At 38.5% G+C, this 15395-nt stretch overlaps 2 protein-coding genes across 5 annotated transcripts in view; one reads left to right on the top strand and one right to left on the bottom strand.

The window, feature by feature from the left end:
* Nucleotides 1–744, bottom strand: part of LOC105381116 (methyl-CpG-binding domain protein 4-like) — a 32772-nt gene extending 32028 nt beyond the window's left edge. For both annotated transcript variants that reach the window (XM_048626195.1, XM_048626194.1), the window contains exon 1: nucleotides 544–744. The gene's annotated coding sequence lies outside the window, so the exon portion shown is untranslated. The remainder of the gene's footprint in view (nucleotides 1–543) is intronic.
* LOC105381117 (calcium release-activated calcium channel protein 1) overlaps nucleotides 1–15395 on the top strand; it is a 38569-nt gene that overhangs the window by 18175 nt on the left and 4999 nt on the right. The window contains exons 2-3 of one of the 3 annotated variants that reach the window (XM_038118478.2): nucleotides 1491–1571; nucleotides 15024–15274. In XM_038118478.2, coding sequence (XP_037974406.2) covers nucleotides 1545–1571; nucleotides 15024–15274 — 278 coding nt within the window. In that variant the 5' untranslated portion in view covers nucleotides 1491–1544. Of the gene's footprint in view, nucleotides 1–1490; nucleotides 1572–3643; nucleotides 3803–7489; nucleotides 7749–15023; nucleotides 15275–15395 lie in introns of those variants that run through there. The other 2 variants (XM_011550766.3, XM_011550767.3) reach the window with 2 other exon arrangements.

Below are 15395 nucleotides of genomic sequence, written 5' to 3'. Positions count from 1 at the left end.
TTAGCTGTCTTTTAATGTTAAAAAATCAAATGAATTAGATTATCTATATTTTACTATGGGCAAACTTTCCACCTATCCCGTCTAAGCCTAAAAATCAGCTAAGGGTGTATTCGACCAAACGTCATGTTACACCAAGGTAACTATACTGGAATAAAATTAATACCAGAGTAAATATCTATGATAAGTACTTACATTTTACTACTTCAGGCATAATGTTAAATCAGTAAAAGTTCAGTTAACTATGGCTTAGGTACTCAAAGTCGGGGTTAGGGGGTGTTTGAAGGGGTCAGGGGGTACCTATGTGGGGGTTCAATGGCACCCAAAACACCCCTGGCCCCTGACAGATCAAAAGTTGGCTATGGATTGATTTTTTATGAAAACTTAACTATGTATGAAATTTTGTGGACCTTAAAGTTACGAAAAGGTAAGCTGAGATATTCACTTGGCTCAGGTTTTCTGGGTTTGCATAAAAAGAATACTAATAAACTCTATTAGAAGTTTTGGAAGTTTTATAGGTAAGTAGGTATTGTTTATAATACTTACTTTAAATAGGTTACACTGGTTTGTATTGGTAATAAATCGTTAAAATGTGATGCAAGTTACTTTACAATTTATAATACACAATATAGGTACTAAATGAACCGAATTAAACAGTGCGGATGTGGATTAATGTAACAAACTAAACTAAATAAAACCATTAAAACAAAATATCAATCAACGAAACAACAACAATCGAAATCAAAACAAACACTTTCTTGACATTGACAGTGTCAAATGTATGAAAAATCTTATCTGTGGCAATTTTGCAATCATTATTCCGATATTTCAAGTGCGACAGTCAGTCAGACACACAAGCATACTTATAGTGCGACAAACTTATCTGTTCCGGTGACAGCGAACTAAATTAATCCATATCTCATTACCTAAAAATCAATTATATATTGTTAAATATTATATGGGTTTATTAATACCGCAAGGGCGAATTTCCACCACTGGCAAACATAAAATCTTACAGAATTAAGAAATATTAGACATTTACGTGAGCTCTCACCGGAACAGATAAGTTTGTGGCACTGTACTGCTATTCACGCAACTTGACTGAAAATGGCAATACAACAGGTATTGTCCAAAACGTGGAAAATATATTCAACTAAAGTGGTCAATTTACGTGGATCGAACTCCACCCATAAGACTTTATTAAAGGACATCGCGCCACAGACATAATCGTAACATGATTGTTTGGTATTAAATAAGTGGTTTTCTACAACTGTAACTGAGTTCATAAAAAAACATTGATGTCGCTACTAAAAACTTTCTTCATACTATAGAAAATACAGAAAACGACTGCAATAAAAAATGCAGTGCTGTAGTATGAAGGTTTTACTAGCGCCATCTATGATTTAGTTTTTTTTTTTATGTACCTACTTACCTACTTATCCGACTATTAATTTAGATTACCTACTCACCAAAATTTTATATTTTTGTTTCAGGACAACAGATGTCATGAATAATTTCGGGTAGCAACGAGAGTTCCATCATTCAATATGTTGGCCCCTGATTCTTCCGATACTGTAAGTTCTACGTATAGATTTTTTTTTTTTATTTTTTTTTTTTTTTTTATTTATTTATTTATTTAACACACACACTTAATACTATTATGACAGTTATTCACCAATGCAATAGTTTAGTGTCACAAAATTATAACATTCTTACTTATTATATAAAGTACTTATATAATAGGTAGTTAAATACATAACAACATAAAAACAACATTTCAAACATGCTTATAACAAATAATATAAAGAGCCGCCTTGGTAAATTCACTCAGGGAGCAGTAAAATATGTCGATATTAGAATCTATGGCATTGAGCAACCGTATGGCCCGGGTCAGGGGAGCCTGCCGGAGGAGGTTCGTCCTGCCATTCGGAACGTCAAAAGTTCGGTTCAGACGTCGCCTCAAATAATCTCTCGGAACCGTTAGGTTCAGTTGCTGCAAAATGACCGAGTTTGACTCCCTACCTCGCAGCAACTTGAAAAGGTATGAGACTATTGTCAGATCTCGCCTAACCTCCAACCTATTATAATCCACCATGCCCAGGACAAAGAGCGTTGGGTACAGCGCTGGATACCCGGGATAAACACCATATAGTTTCATATAATAGAATCTTAGAAACTTATTCTGGATCTTCTCAAGCATCAGTGTATACTTCGCTTCGTAGGGTGACCAGACTACAGCATTGAACTCCAATTTACTGCGCACCAGCGAGTTGAAAATGGTTTTTATTGCCGCAAAACTCTTGAACCCACTAGCCGTTCGTAGTGCAAATCCTAATAGATAGTTTATTGGATTCTGTATGTAACCAAGCAATTAGGTACCTATCTGTTGGTTGGCTTAAGTTGGCTAGAACAACATGTAAAACATTTTTTTAGTTGGGTCCAAGGAGAACTTTATATGACTGTAATGGATGTTTTCATGGATGGAGAGTATTGGAGAGCTCATAATAAAACAAGAACTAAATATACTCACCTAATAGATGGTGTTATTGTGTTGTGGCGCAGTCGGTAGATTCATTCATACCTAAATATAATTATTTTTTAAGAGCTGTCTGAAAACACCCCATTGATTACGAACTAGGTACGTGGTTCAGGGTAGTTACTCGCCACCCGCTTTTCGCTGTACATTCGTAGTCACGTGATAGGTTGCAAGGCGTTTTTTATTGAGTACAATGCACTTAGGTACATTGTGCGGAGTTCTTCACGATGTTTTCCTTCACCGTAAGAGTACGTAATAAGTAAGTACTTACTTATAAGGATTATTTAATGTATACTTAATTTTACTTAAAGAATTAATTGGTACTGGCTGGATTTCGAACCCACGCCACAAGAATGAGAGCCGAGACCTTATCCGTTACGCCACCACTCTACCTATTTATATCTGTATCCAATCTGAATCTGGATGCATGCACGCATGCATCTATAAGCAGTAGCTAGCGCATCAATTAGATGACTCTTCTGGTAGGCCGATAATGATCTATTTCTTGAGAGTCCAAGACTGTCACCAAGAAAAAGGGTTGTCCTTTTAGAAATGAAAAAAATCTGATTGGCTTAAATCTCGTAGTTAGATTCAACTTTTTAACTTATCATATCCTTATCCGTTTGCTAGCTGAAAGTTATGTTCTTATATATTGAAAAAGCCTGAAATGGAAGGACCACGACAGTAGTTAGGTAGGTACCTACTTATTTATTTTGTAACCAGGCATTTAAATGTGCATGCATAGGATTTTCTGTCTTTGCGTCGTCGTCGGTGCATGGTTAAAATACTATCTATCTAGCTATACAGGTGATAAAGAAAATTGTGACGATGCCTGTACTCCCTTCAACCGAGCCAATACCTGAAAATAGATTCAGTATCAAATTATTGTGCTCGTGAGAAAGACAATTAAACGAGACTGTCGTACTACAACACAATAAAGTCTAGTAAATACTTAGTGCAAATATTTGGTGTCCCAGAAAAAGTGTACTTAATGTGATGTTATCTTGTAGATTTACCTACAATACATAGGTACCTACACAATATATAAGATGGTTATATTAATGTTTATTTATTTAGAATGATTAATAAAACTCACATGTTGCATTGTGAAGCGTTGTGCCACGCTTTAGCAATGTTTATTATCTATAGTGAGTGAATAGGTACTTACTTCAGTGATTATTTGTGAACATAAAGTGTAAATGAAAAAATATTGAAGTGAAAATGACGAGTTTTAAAGCAAATGTGCGAGAACAGCGTTTTTTGTACCAGGTAAGGATCTATGAGTGATATAAATTATTTATAAATGTATTCCAAATACTCGTTGTTAGGTTAATATGCGAATTTTTTTACGCTTTTACGCGAATGTTATCATTGGTGGCGCTAGTTAGACTTCTGCTGACTGTATCTACATGAGAAAAAGTTATTTTAAAACTTTTTAAAATTATAAAAAATACAGCGTCCGTAGTAGAGCTAGCTTCAGTGATCGTTACTGATCGTTGAAGAATTTGAAGTTAAGCAACACACTCTCCCAGCACAAGCTTGCTTATGTTGGGGTCCACCAACCCGCACTAGGCCAGCATGGGGGATGGGGGACTAGGCCTAAACCCTTCATTGGAACGAGACCCGTGCCCCAGCAGTTGGGACGTGATGATGATGACAATGCTATATCGAATCGACTCCTCATTCTTTGGAGTCGGCTTAAAAGAATAAAACCAAGTTCCGGTGTGAATCCCGGTCAAAAAAACGAACAAACAAACAAAACATAATTATATATTATGTATTTTAACTAAACTAATATATTTTTCATGAAAGACACGTAGAAAATGTATGTAGGATCACAGGCAAGTTAGGGTTGCCATCACATTAAAATCAATAAAGTAGAACAACAATATCTACCTTATCCGACTATAAAATAAAGGTACACTGGTCACAGTAAAAGCACTTAAGTAAATAAGTATTGTATATTCATACAGTAAGTAACAGCAGAATTTATTAAATATTTTCAGCCCTATTTGATGGCGTCATTAGCACGAATGTTTTCTCATCAGACGATTTAACCTCGGAGCAAACATCAGTTCCTTACTAACTACCAATACACACCGACCTAAGTGAGTAAAATTATACAAAAACTGAAAATTTCAGTAAATATTCTTACTGTTTGTGTTCAAGTCCTGTTTTCCTACTAAATTAACTAGGTTTTTCTGTGAGTACCTACCGACTCAATATTTTAAGATTTGAAAGTTTTAAGTAAGTATCTCTATACAGAATGTTGCAAAAAGGGTGTATACTAAGCCGAAAGGTGGTGACTCAGGGGGTCATTCTTTTTATTTTTGAATATTTTGAATTTTTATTTTCGTGAATTTCCAAAACTCGTAGATCAAAAAATGTTCAGAATAGCCCCCTGAGTCACCCCCTTTCGGCTTAGTATACCCTTTTTGCAACACCCTGTATTTGTGACTTTCCATCGGCTGTGGGCACAAGGTGGGCACAGATTCCTGCCGATTCGACGCTATGCAAACATTTCCGACGCGAGTAACAAACAACATACTTACCTAAGTACCATTTTATGCTTTTATTGTATTTATTTAGCTTATCGTAACCAGACTTTGTCATAATCTTAAAAAGGTTATTCATAAAACATTACACTTATGTAGGTATAAATATATAGTACTTATACGTACTTACTAGGTATATTAAGTAAATTATTGTTTAGGTAAGCGGTTGCATTATAAAATATTTCATTTAATGTTTAATGGTCAGTTTCAATATGAATTTTATCTTAGTTGGTAAGTATATGGTAAAACATAGTTGTAAATACTTAGGTACCAACCGAATTACTCATTAAACTAAGTTATTTCCTGTCCTGTATCTGTGGCTTGGCTGGTAGAAAATACTTTTAGCATTAAGTCCACCCTTTGTACTCTTATTTTTATTTTTAGTCAATAAAAAAATCAAGTTAAGTAAGTACTTACATAAAATTGTTGGTAAGTAAGTACCTACATACCTAAAATAGAAAATTTGGCCACAGGTTTGGCCAAGTTACCTAGATCGAACTCTACGCGGCACGCCCGTTCGTGGTTTTTTCAGACATTAATGTGATATTTTCCCCTTCTAACTGTGCGGGACTTTTCGTTTTGGATTTACCAAGATACTAAATTAATAATAAAATTAATTCTAAGCACGAACGTGATCGTACACAGACCGCATCGTGGTTTACGAGCTTCGGAACAATATAAAAACTTAACACGTTCACGGACAATCCGTCGAGGGCCGTAATTAAGTATCCTTGTAATATGACTACGCGCCTGTGGCCGTCCAACTTCTATTGATTGAAACGGACGAACCGTCAACAGCCGTATCATTTCCGTATTCTTAACAGGAGATGCATGATTTAGTGTCGTATTGTGCTAATTCATTTGTTTCTAGGTGTCATAACAAAGAACTTGTCGGGGTTTCTTTTGCACACACATAAGTGAACTTTATAGTGACATACCGCCTGTCGCCGTAACCGTTACAAATAAAAATAACCTTCCAGAAGTTTAGTGTCACAGCGCGCGCGTCGCGGAAATGTTCTGTAGTACGGGTGGTAGTCTGGTAATTTTTGTGGCAAATTACGAGGTAAATTAATAATAAATCGATAAATATTATACTGTTTTGCATATAGGATACCTACCTATTCGATTCAAATACTATAATTACTTAAATGGAACAAAGAAAAGCCATGATATAACTGTAATGAGGAACTAGAAAATTTTAGCTTTTGTCGATGAACCCCTTTGTTTAATCTTACTATATCAGCTTCATTTATTGTAAATAGCATGCTAAAAGTGGAACTTTGTATCTGAAAAACGTCCAAACCTATTTGAAAATGAAACGGTCCTTGAAAAAAACTGGCGGCTGCCGCCTGTAGCCGTAGATGTCACTATACGCATTGTTAGATATGCATGATGTGGCGGACCGCTTGTAGACGATACCGTCTATGGCCGTAACTGTCACATTACGTAAATAAAATATGTTGACATACGGCAATACGTTTCAAGGCGGAACGATAAAATGTATGGGATTTTTAGGTGTCATATCAAAATATTTTCCAATCATCAATTGTCCGTGAACGTGTTAAACTGATGATCGTTATTCATACCGAGTTATGTATAATACTAAGCCGAAATAGGGTGACTCAGGGGATCACTTTGAATAACTTTTCCCCACGACTTTTGCATGTTTTGAAAAAATATTGGTTCTCCATAGAAATTTTGATGGTCACGTGACTTTTTTACAATGGAGAAGCATCATTTTTATCCTGAAATTCCCACGGTAATTTAAGGGCAAAGCGAAGCTTCTTTTTTCTTTCCTTTCCTTCCTTTTAGAAAGAAGGTTCAAAAGTGGAACCGTGAATAAAGCGATTACTGTACTGTACACCAGGGTACCTACGTGTTGTAATATGGTAGATGTGGAAAAAATATAATCACTAGCTTATCTTCTTCTTCTAGTAGCTCTCCGCTACTGCAGGTTGGCGGTCAGCTCTGCATACTCCTCTCTGTTCTTCGCCAAGCGCATCAGCTGTTCCACGCTGGCCACTCCCGAACTCCCGTCCATTCTCTTACATTACGGAGCTACGACTTCCTATTGCCCATGTCAATGACCTGAGGAAGTCCGTACTAATTACATCCCTTCTTAGTAGGTAATCTTATATCGTACTGCGCACTACGCTGCTGAGGGATGCTAGGATCTAGGATGGCCGTGTGGTTTATTTCTCGCAATCCTAATCCTAACTATCCTAATCCTATCCTAACTAATATCATAAATGCGAAAGTAACTGTGTCCGTCTGTCTGTCTGTCTGTTACTCTAGAAAGAACATAGGCTACTTTTTATCCCGGAATTCCCCCGGGAAAATTTTTTAAGGTGAAGCGAAGCTCGCGGGAACAGCTAGTATTTTATAAAACGTGCCTACGTTCCAACAACAACTTCAGTCTTCCACACACGGTGACCGCACTCACTCGTGCCGTAGCAATGATCAATTTTCAACCGCGCGGGAAAACACGTCTAGAAATACAAACGCAAATAAACAAAGATAAGAAAAGTTTCAGTACGACAGTGAAGTAAACATTGAGATACAGTGGAAATTATGCAGTTAAAAAGATATTCGTTCTGGTAACCTGTGATATAGGTTTCAGTGAAATGATGATAGAAAAATCCGGAATGCAAAAGGCAAAGGTAAGGGGGGAACTACCAAAGTACGGTCAGCTGCATAAGTTTTTATACACTTCTGTACCTTGTCAAACGGGCGAACCGTCAATGCTTCAATGAATGGATAGGCGGTTTGTTAGATTGACAAGGTTCGAAAGTGTATAGCTACTTATGGAGCTGACTGTACCTACTTACTGAGTAATTATTAAAGTTAAAATTGCTTTAACGGAATGATAATTTAATCAGCATTAATAGGTACTTATAGTAAAAAGATTTTCAGAATGATCCCCCGGTCACCTCTTTCGGCTTACTATACCCTACTGTTTTTGCAACACTCTGTGTAAACGTCTTTCGTACCCTGAGCAGCCAGAGGCGCCATCATCTGACTGGCCATCTTTTCACCTCGGAGACAAGCCCTAGACAAGAGCAGCGATCACAGGATTCGTTAACTATTTTCGAATCTACACAAACATATGGTAAAAGAACAGTATCGTCAACTGTCACTGTCAAAATATAAGGCAAATTTGTCAGTTCCATAAGTGACATTTGTTTTTTCCGTATGTTTGTGTAGTTTCGAAAATAGAATCGAATCCTGTGATCGCGCCTCAGATCACCCATTGTCGCCAACACGTTAGTATGAGATGAAGAATCTCAACTTACTGGTCGCCGCAAAGCACCCCTAAACACGATAGTAATAGTATGTAGGTACGTAGGTTTCAACTGTCCGTACTAGATTTTTAAAGTGTCACGGTATGAAGGTCAGAATTTTTTGTCTTCGTAAACTGCCAGACGATCAGTAAATATCGACAAATACATAACTTTACATAAAAGGTCACTAGGTGTGGGTGTCTAATTGTATAACAATGAAGTCTAAATTTCCCAGATTTTGACGGGAAAATGGATCTTCAATTGGTTTTCCGCATTGCTCATTCAATTAACAAGGTATTGTAAGGAATATAACTATACCGTCGTGTGTTCAATCGTTTTTAGATAGTTGTACTAGAGGGTTGCCAGTGTTATTCAAAAATAAAAATATATTTATAATGTAAGTACCTACTTGGACATTTACATAGTTATAATAGAGATCTGAAAGCAATTTTATCAAAAGAATAACATAAACAATTGCCCCTTTAGGTACTACCTACATTATTATGTGTAAAGTTTGTTAGATCCTAAGGTGAAATATAGTTGACCTGAATAAATATAGGTAAGCACTTCACACACAGCTTTACATAATGTAAAAATGAAAATGCACAGTCCGTTATAAATGAACAACCCACTGCAGCAGGGACATTATAGGAATCCTTCAAGACTTGAGAGGTTAATGCTATCATATCCACGCCAATCCTTTCACCATCACAGCTATAAGTACTTATAACTCTTGACACCTATACGATAAGAAAGAAAGGAATGTAAATTTAATATCATGATACACATAAGTACATAACTGAAATATTAAATTGATTAATTAACAGCAGTAAGTAATGCATTGACTAATTATCGGGGTTGCTACTGATTCACTCCAATATGTTATCGTCTCAATCCATCAGTTAATTTGGATACGCGCCATTAAAGTAGGATGCACCTGTGCTATTGTATCTGTCAAAAAGCTATAATTGTTATTATTAATTAAGTGAATGTTAGCAATTTGACCAATCGATTGGTTGAATGTAATTATACAAGCCGAATCCGCAATGTTCTATCAGAAGCTCAGTTTAATGTGTACTTCATGAAATAATAGTTAAAAATATTTATGTAGTGTTTCGCGTGATAAGTAAGTAGTAGGTATCCTTTTAAATCTTAAAAACTTAACGTGTTTTTGACAACTCAAATTGTGGGAAATAGTGTTGCAAAATGGTCCTAAATTATACGTTCCTTAAACTTTTTATCGTCTCTAAATTGCGGCAATCTACTAACTATCTTTGTATAAAAATAGTTAAGTACCTACCTATTTACAATCTATGCAACATCATAGCTCAAAAAATATGACTCGGTCTGTCACATTCGCATTACTTAGGCCCTGTTTCACAATGTCTGATTAGTGCATTGACGAAAACTTGAGGGTGCGCTCTGTTGAAACGCTGTCACTCTCTGTTATTATTTTTTGACAGTATAACAGCATGTATTTTATCTCACAGGTAGCCACTAACCAGACATTGTGAAACAAGGCCTTAGAGAAAACTCAAATTTTAGGTATGGAGATTGGAGAAACAATCTCAACCTTATCTAACAGTCTGGGTAGTCTAGGTACTAAAGATTGAAAAACAATGTTGGTCCGCATTTCAAACGGATATTACCAAGTGAACGTAATCAATTTATGTTCTTACTTAATTAATTATAATCGACTTTCTTATGATTTATTACGACGATAGTTAATTTTTCAATTTTTAGGTAGGTAATAATTAATAGTTGTATAAGGGAGGATATTTTTTTTCTTACTGTAAAGTATTTTTAAGTGTTTTTTTTAAACTAAGTATACCTACGTTACCCGAATTTTTTGTGTTCAGTCTATAGCAGTCCAGTGCTGGACGTAGGCCTCCCTCAAAGCTCGCCACTGGATAAAAGTACCTCACCCTTAAAATATTACCTTTCCGTTTATAATAATGTTTTTTAATTGTTTTTATACGCTACGAGTGCTACGCCGTAGCGCGTAGCAAGGCCAAGGGAGCAAATTATTTTGTTCCTCAAAATTGGCATTATAAATTAATATAAAAACAAAGGACTCAAGTGACAAATATTTCAATTCATGAGTTAGTGAGTTAAATACAGTAGGTACATAAGAAAAAATACAATTGGTACCTTTCAATTAAAACCCACAACAAACAACAAAATGTTATAGTTCTCAAACTGTCCTAGCCACGTGCGGCTGTAATGACCCACTTCCTAACCTCCGGTTTACTAATGAGCTAATCACTGCCGTAAACACCGACCACTGTCCTTCCTGCACGGACCCAAATTGTAAACAGCCATTAAAAACACATAGGCCATAATTGAACTGTACCAAGTACTATTACGTACTGTCGGTGAATCGGTCGGTGGCCTACCTTAGAGCTAAGAAAGAATCGCTAGTTAGCTCGCCCGAATGTTCACTACAACTGCACACGCTCTCACGACGATTTGCGCACTGAAGGGCTAGCACGGGGCGCAATTAAGACGTGACAAAAGTTCTCCGTCGCGCTCGCTCTTGAGGCTGCACGATGTGAGTTAGCGCGATGCAAAACTTTGGTCACGTCTTAATTGCGCCCTGTGCTAGCCCTTCAGGATGTTGCTTTGAATCAGGCCAGAGTTCGATTCCGGATGTAAGTAGTTACGAAAATAATTCCCGAAATAATCCCAAGATAACGGTTATCTCGGGCGATACTTCTAAAATACAATTTTGGCATTCAAAATATCCTAATTAGAAGTGGTCATTTTAGTGAAGGAACTTAGTTATAGATTCAACTTCGAATCGAGCTACAGCTTTGATTTCCGCGATTATACATTGTATGACTGTACCTAGGTACTGAGCTATCAGCAATTCAGCACACTTTTATCCAGTAACTAGCAGTTTCATGCGCGTATCGTGAGGCATAATTGTTTGTTACAAAGAATGTGTTTGATAACAGCGATTGCTTTAGCTTCTATAGGCGGCATGTCCACGAGCAAGAGATCGAGGTTTTATGGAATTTGTGTTAATTAGGCACCGAGTTAGTTAGCTTAAGTGGCAGTGGGCTGGTCACATCTGTCGAAGAATTGAAGACCGAAGGGTAAACTTGTTCTGGAGTGGAGGCCGCAACTAGGCAAACATAGTGCGGACGCCCTCCGGCTAGATGGGATGACGACTTGCGAAAGGTGGCTAGTTAAGATTGGATGCGGAAAGCTAAAGATCGCATCCAGTGGCGTGCTTTGGGAGAGGCCTACGTGCAGAAGTGGACTGCTATAAGCTAATGATGAGACTCCGAATCTTCTAAACTAAATTAAAAAAATATTTCACCATTATCAAGCTATGATGTAGTCTTTGAATTCTATAGGCTACTGTTATCCCACGAGTTTGAAGGCGATGTGAATGAAAAATTAGTTTGATAATTATTAGTCATGTTAGGTATGCGTGTAGGTTCTATAAGTAGGTAGGTACTAAGTAGCTTAGTACACATGGTAACTAGTAGTTAACTACACTCGCGAGCAACCAAATCGACTCAAGCCTTCACGGCGCACATATACATTGATTTTCCTAAAACGATAAATGGTAAATATAAAAGTGATATGTCATTCGAAAGCTGAAGAATTAGGCTTTCAATTAAGATCAATACCATAAAAAAAAACTAAGCGCAGATTTAATGACGCATTTTAATTGCCCGTCAGTGTTAATTACCTCATTAGGAATCCACGCCTTGCGCTACCTGATCCCGCTATAAAACCTTTCCACATCCGGTGTACCTTATCAGTCGCTTGTTGCAAGTTGACCGGTACACATCTCGTTGCATTGTATTCCTTGTTTTCGCAAACCCATGGATACCACACCAGAAGAAGCTGCTCAAGTTGTTGCCTTGCTGCAACAAGGGTTAAGTCAGCGAGCAGTCGCTGCCCAGCTCCACTTGAGCCAGTCTGCTGTATCCCGAGTATACAGACGGTTCCAAGAGACTGGTGCCTTCAATCGAAGACCAAGAACGGGCCGCCACCGCTGCACTTCAGAGAGAGACGACCGCTTCATTGTCTCAACCTCGCTGCGCAATCGACACCTTACGGGCGTTGATGTGCAGCAAGAACTGAGACGTGTACGACAAGTGGCTGTCAGCGAGTGGACAGTGAGAAGACGCTTGAAGGAAGCCAACTTGACACCAAAAAGACCTGCATCAGGCCCCAAATTGACTGCAGGCCACCGACAAGCGCGTCTTCAGTTTGCTCGAGAGCATCTCGATTGGAGCATTGCGCAATGGCGGTCGGTCCTGTTTACTGATGAGTGCAGAGTGTGTCTGCATGGCAGTGACAGGAGAGGCCGGGTCTACCGGCGTCCGGGGGAACGATTTGCCCAATGTTGTTTCGCTGAAACAGTAGCATATGGCGGCGGTTCCTGCATGATGTGGGCTGGTATTTCTCTAGAGGGAAAAACCGCACTTGTTTTCGTGCCTGGAGGCGGCCGAGGAGGCGGGTTAACAGCTGATCGGTACATCACCGACATTCTACTCGGTCATGTTGTGCCCTATGCAGAATTTGTCGGTGAAGACTTCGTGCTAATGCACGACAATGCCCGCTGCCACACGGCACGAGTCAGTCGGCAGTTTCTGAGAGAGAAGGAATTGCGCACGATGGACTGGCCTGCGCTCAGTCCTGACCTGAATCCCATCGAACACTTATGGGACGAGCTCAAAAGAAGAGTTCGGGCCAGGAATCCAGTCCCTGCAAGCGTGGACGAGCTGAAGACAGCTTTATTAGAGGAGTGGGACGGCATTCCTCAGGAAACTGTCAAAAAGTTGATAAGGTCTATGAGAAACAGGCTGCAGGCTGTAATTAGGGCAAGAGGGGGCAATACAAAGTATTGATTTAAATAAATAAATTTTTATCTTAACATTTTTTGTTTAATTTGTATAATACGATACCCATACCCTTTTTTCCTAAATTCCCGTTTTTCCTACAATTGCGTTCAGACATCATTTATTTCAAAAATGATGAATGGATTTCAATAATAATGATATCAAATTAAAGCTGACATCTTAAGCTTTTAAATGACATATCATTTTTATTATTTCTATTCATAATTTTACTTGTATTAATGTATGTTTGCGCCGTCAAGGCTTGAGTCGATTTGGTTGCTCGCGAGTGTATATAGGAAGTACATAATGTACATGATACTGTATTGATGTGCTGAAGATAAATGTACCAGATTTTCGCATGCTACTTTCAAATTATGATTTGAGTCCCGTGCACGCAATTTAATTATGACATTAGATTAATTGTTTTAGGCATTTCTGAAACTAAAATACCAACTTCTCCTCTTGCATCAGCCTCTAATAGATAAATTCTGACACGTACCTATACAAAGTTCACGATAGCATAGGGCAATGTTCTATAACTATCTTCTTCTTGGCGTCCTATGACCCCCCCGTGGGGCAAAGGGCAGACACAACGGTTCTCCATCTCTGTCTGTCGACGGCAGCGAGCTTCACCTCGGACCACGTCATCTCCGCGTCCTGCATCTCCATAACTATAAACGGAGAAAATAAAACTCGGCAAATAAACAAATGCTTACTGAATTCCATCTTCCACAGATAGAACTCATAGAACAGTCATTGTTATGTTTTCAGTTTCACACGTCAACTTATACATAGAAACCCCTTCTTTTCGTTTAGTAGTTAAGAATTTAAACGGAAGCCACGTCATGTAGGAAATTTAATAGTCGTGAACGTAAACTTTACACAACAATAGATATTTTCATTATAAAGTAGATATTGTTGATGTGTGACGCGTGAGTAATGTGACAAATTATACCGTCGCATGCGCATGCGACATGCTCTGAACTTGACATTATATTTAGTGATGATTGTTGAACTGTTTAACGTAGGTGTACGTATGTAAATACTATATGTATACCTATATACGAAGTAGGTACTCACTAAGTGATTAGGTAGGCAAAGAATTATAGCTTTAGTTACATTATGTAGTAAATCTTTGTAAATATTTATGTTTTTAGTTTAGTTGGTCTTTACTTCTAAGCACATTTATAGGAAAGACTGAACGAGCAGCATCGGTGAATAGAACCTGTCTTACCAAAATTCTAAGCTGCAATTCATTGCCAAACGATATGGAATTTAGTAAAACAAACTTTCCCTTTCTTTCCTATTTATACCATACTAGCTGTTCCCGCGAGCTTCGCTTCGCCTTAAAAAGTTTTCTCGTGGGAATTCCGGGATAAAAAGTAGCCTATGTTCTTTCTCAGGGTCTAGACCATATGAACGGTGGCCTGCGCCTAAAAGTATACAGGCGGAGATTTTAAAATAGCGATCCCTGATGATGAAGGGACCAGCTACATCTATTATAAATCCGGGGACGTGTTGTGTGTGGTGTTTATGTGGATGTGCTTGAGCAGCATGTGAGCTTGAGATCGCTATTTTAAAAACTCCGCCTGTATACTTTTAGGCGCAGGCCACCGTACCTATACCAAATTTCATTCAAATCCGTTCAGTAGTTTTGGCGTGAAAGAGTAACAGACAGACAGACAGACACAGTTACTTTCGCATTTATAATATTAGTTAGGATTTGCGACACCCCGTAGAAATATATCGCACGGACTTAACCTAATTAACCAGTCCCAAACCCCTATTCCAGATATCGGAAGCTAGCTTCGTGACGAGCGTGGAGGAGACCCCCCGAGTGGACCAGTGCACGCAGACGCCCCCTAGCGGCAAGTCGCGGCCGCGCACGCTGCAGCGGTACCACACGTCGGACCACCTGTACGGACCGGACCGGGCCTACGGACCGTACCGGCCCCGCAAGGACCGGGTGAAGGGCCTTGGGTTGAGTGACTCGTATCCGAATTTTGCGAAGCCGCCGAGCTATGACAGCGGGTATTCTTGCAAGTGAGTGATGTTCCACATTATGCGTATAAAACGCGTGTGGCTGAGAATTTGTATAAAGCTGGGTACAGACCGGCCAAACGAACGTCAACGAAAGGGTTTCGTTGACCTTCGTTGCTGCCTG

Source organism: Plutella xylostella, chromosome 16, assembly GCF_932276165.1.
Source record: "Plutella xylostella chromosome 16, ilPluXylo3.1, whole genome shotgun sequence".
Lineage (NCBI taxonomy): Eukaryota > Metazoa > Arthropoda > Insecta > Lepidoptera > Plutellidae > Plutella > Plutella xylostella.
This window is presented reverse-complemented; position numbering and strand designations above follow the sequence as displayed.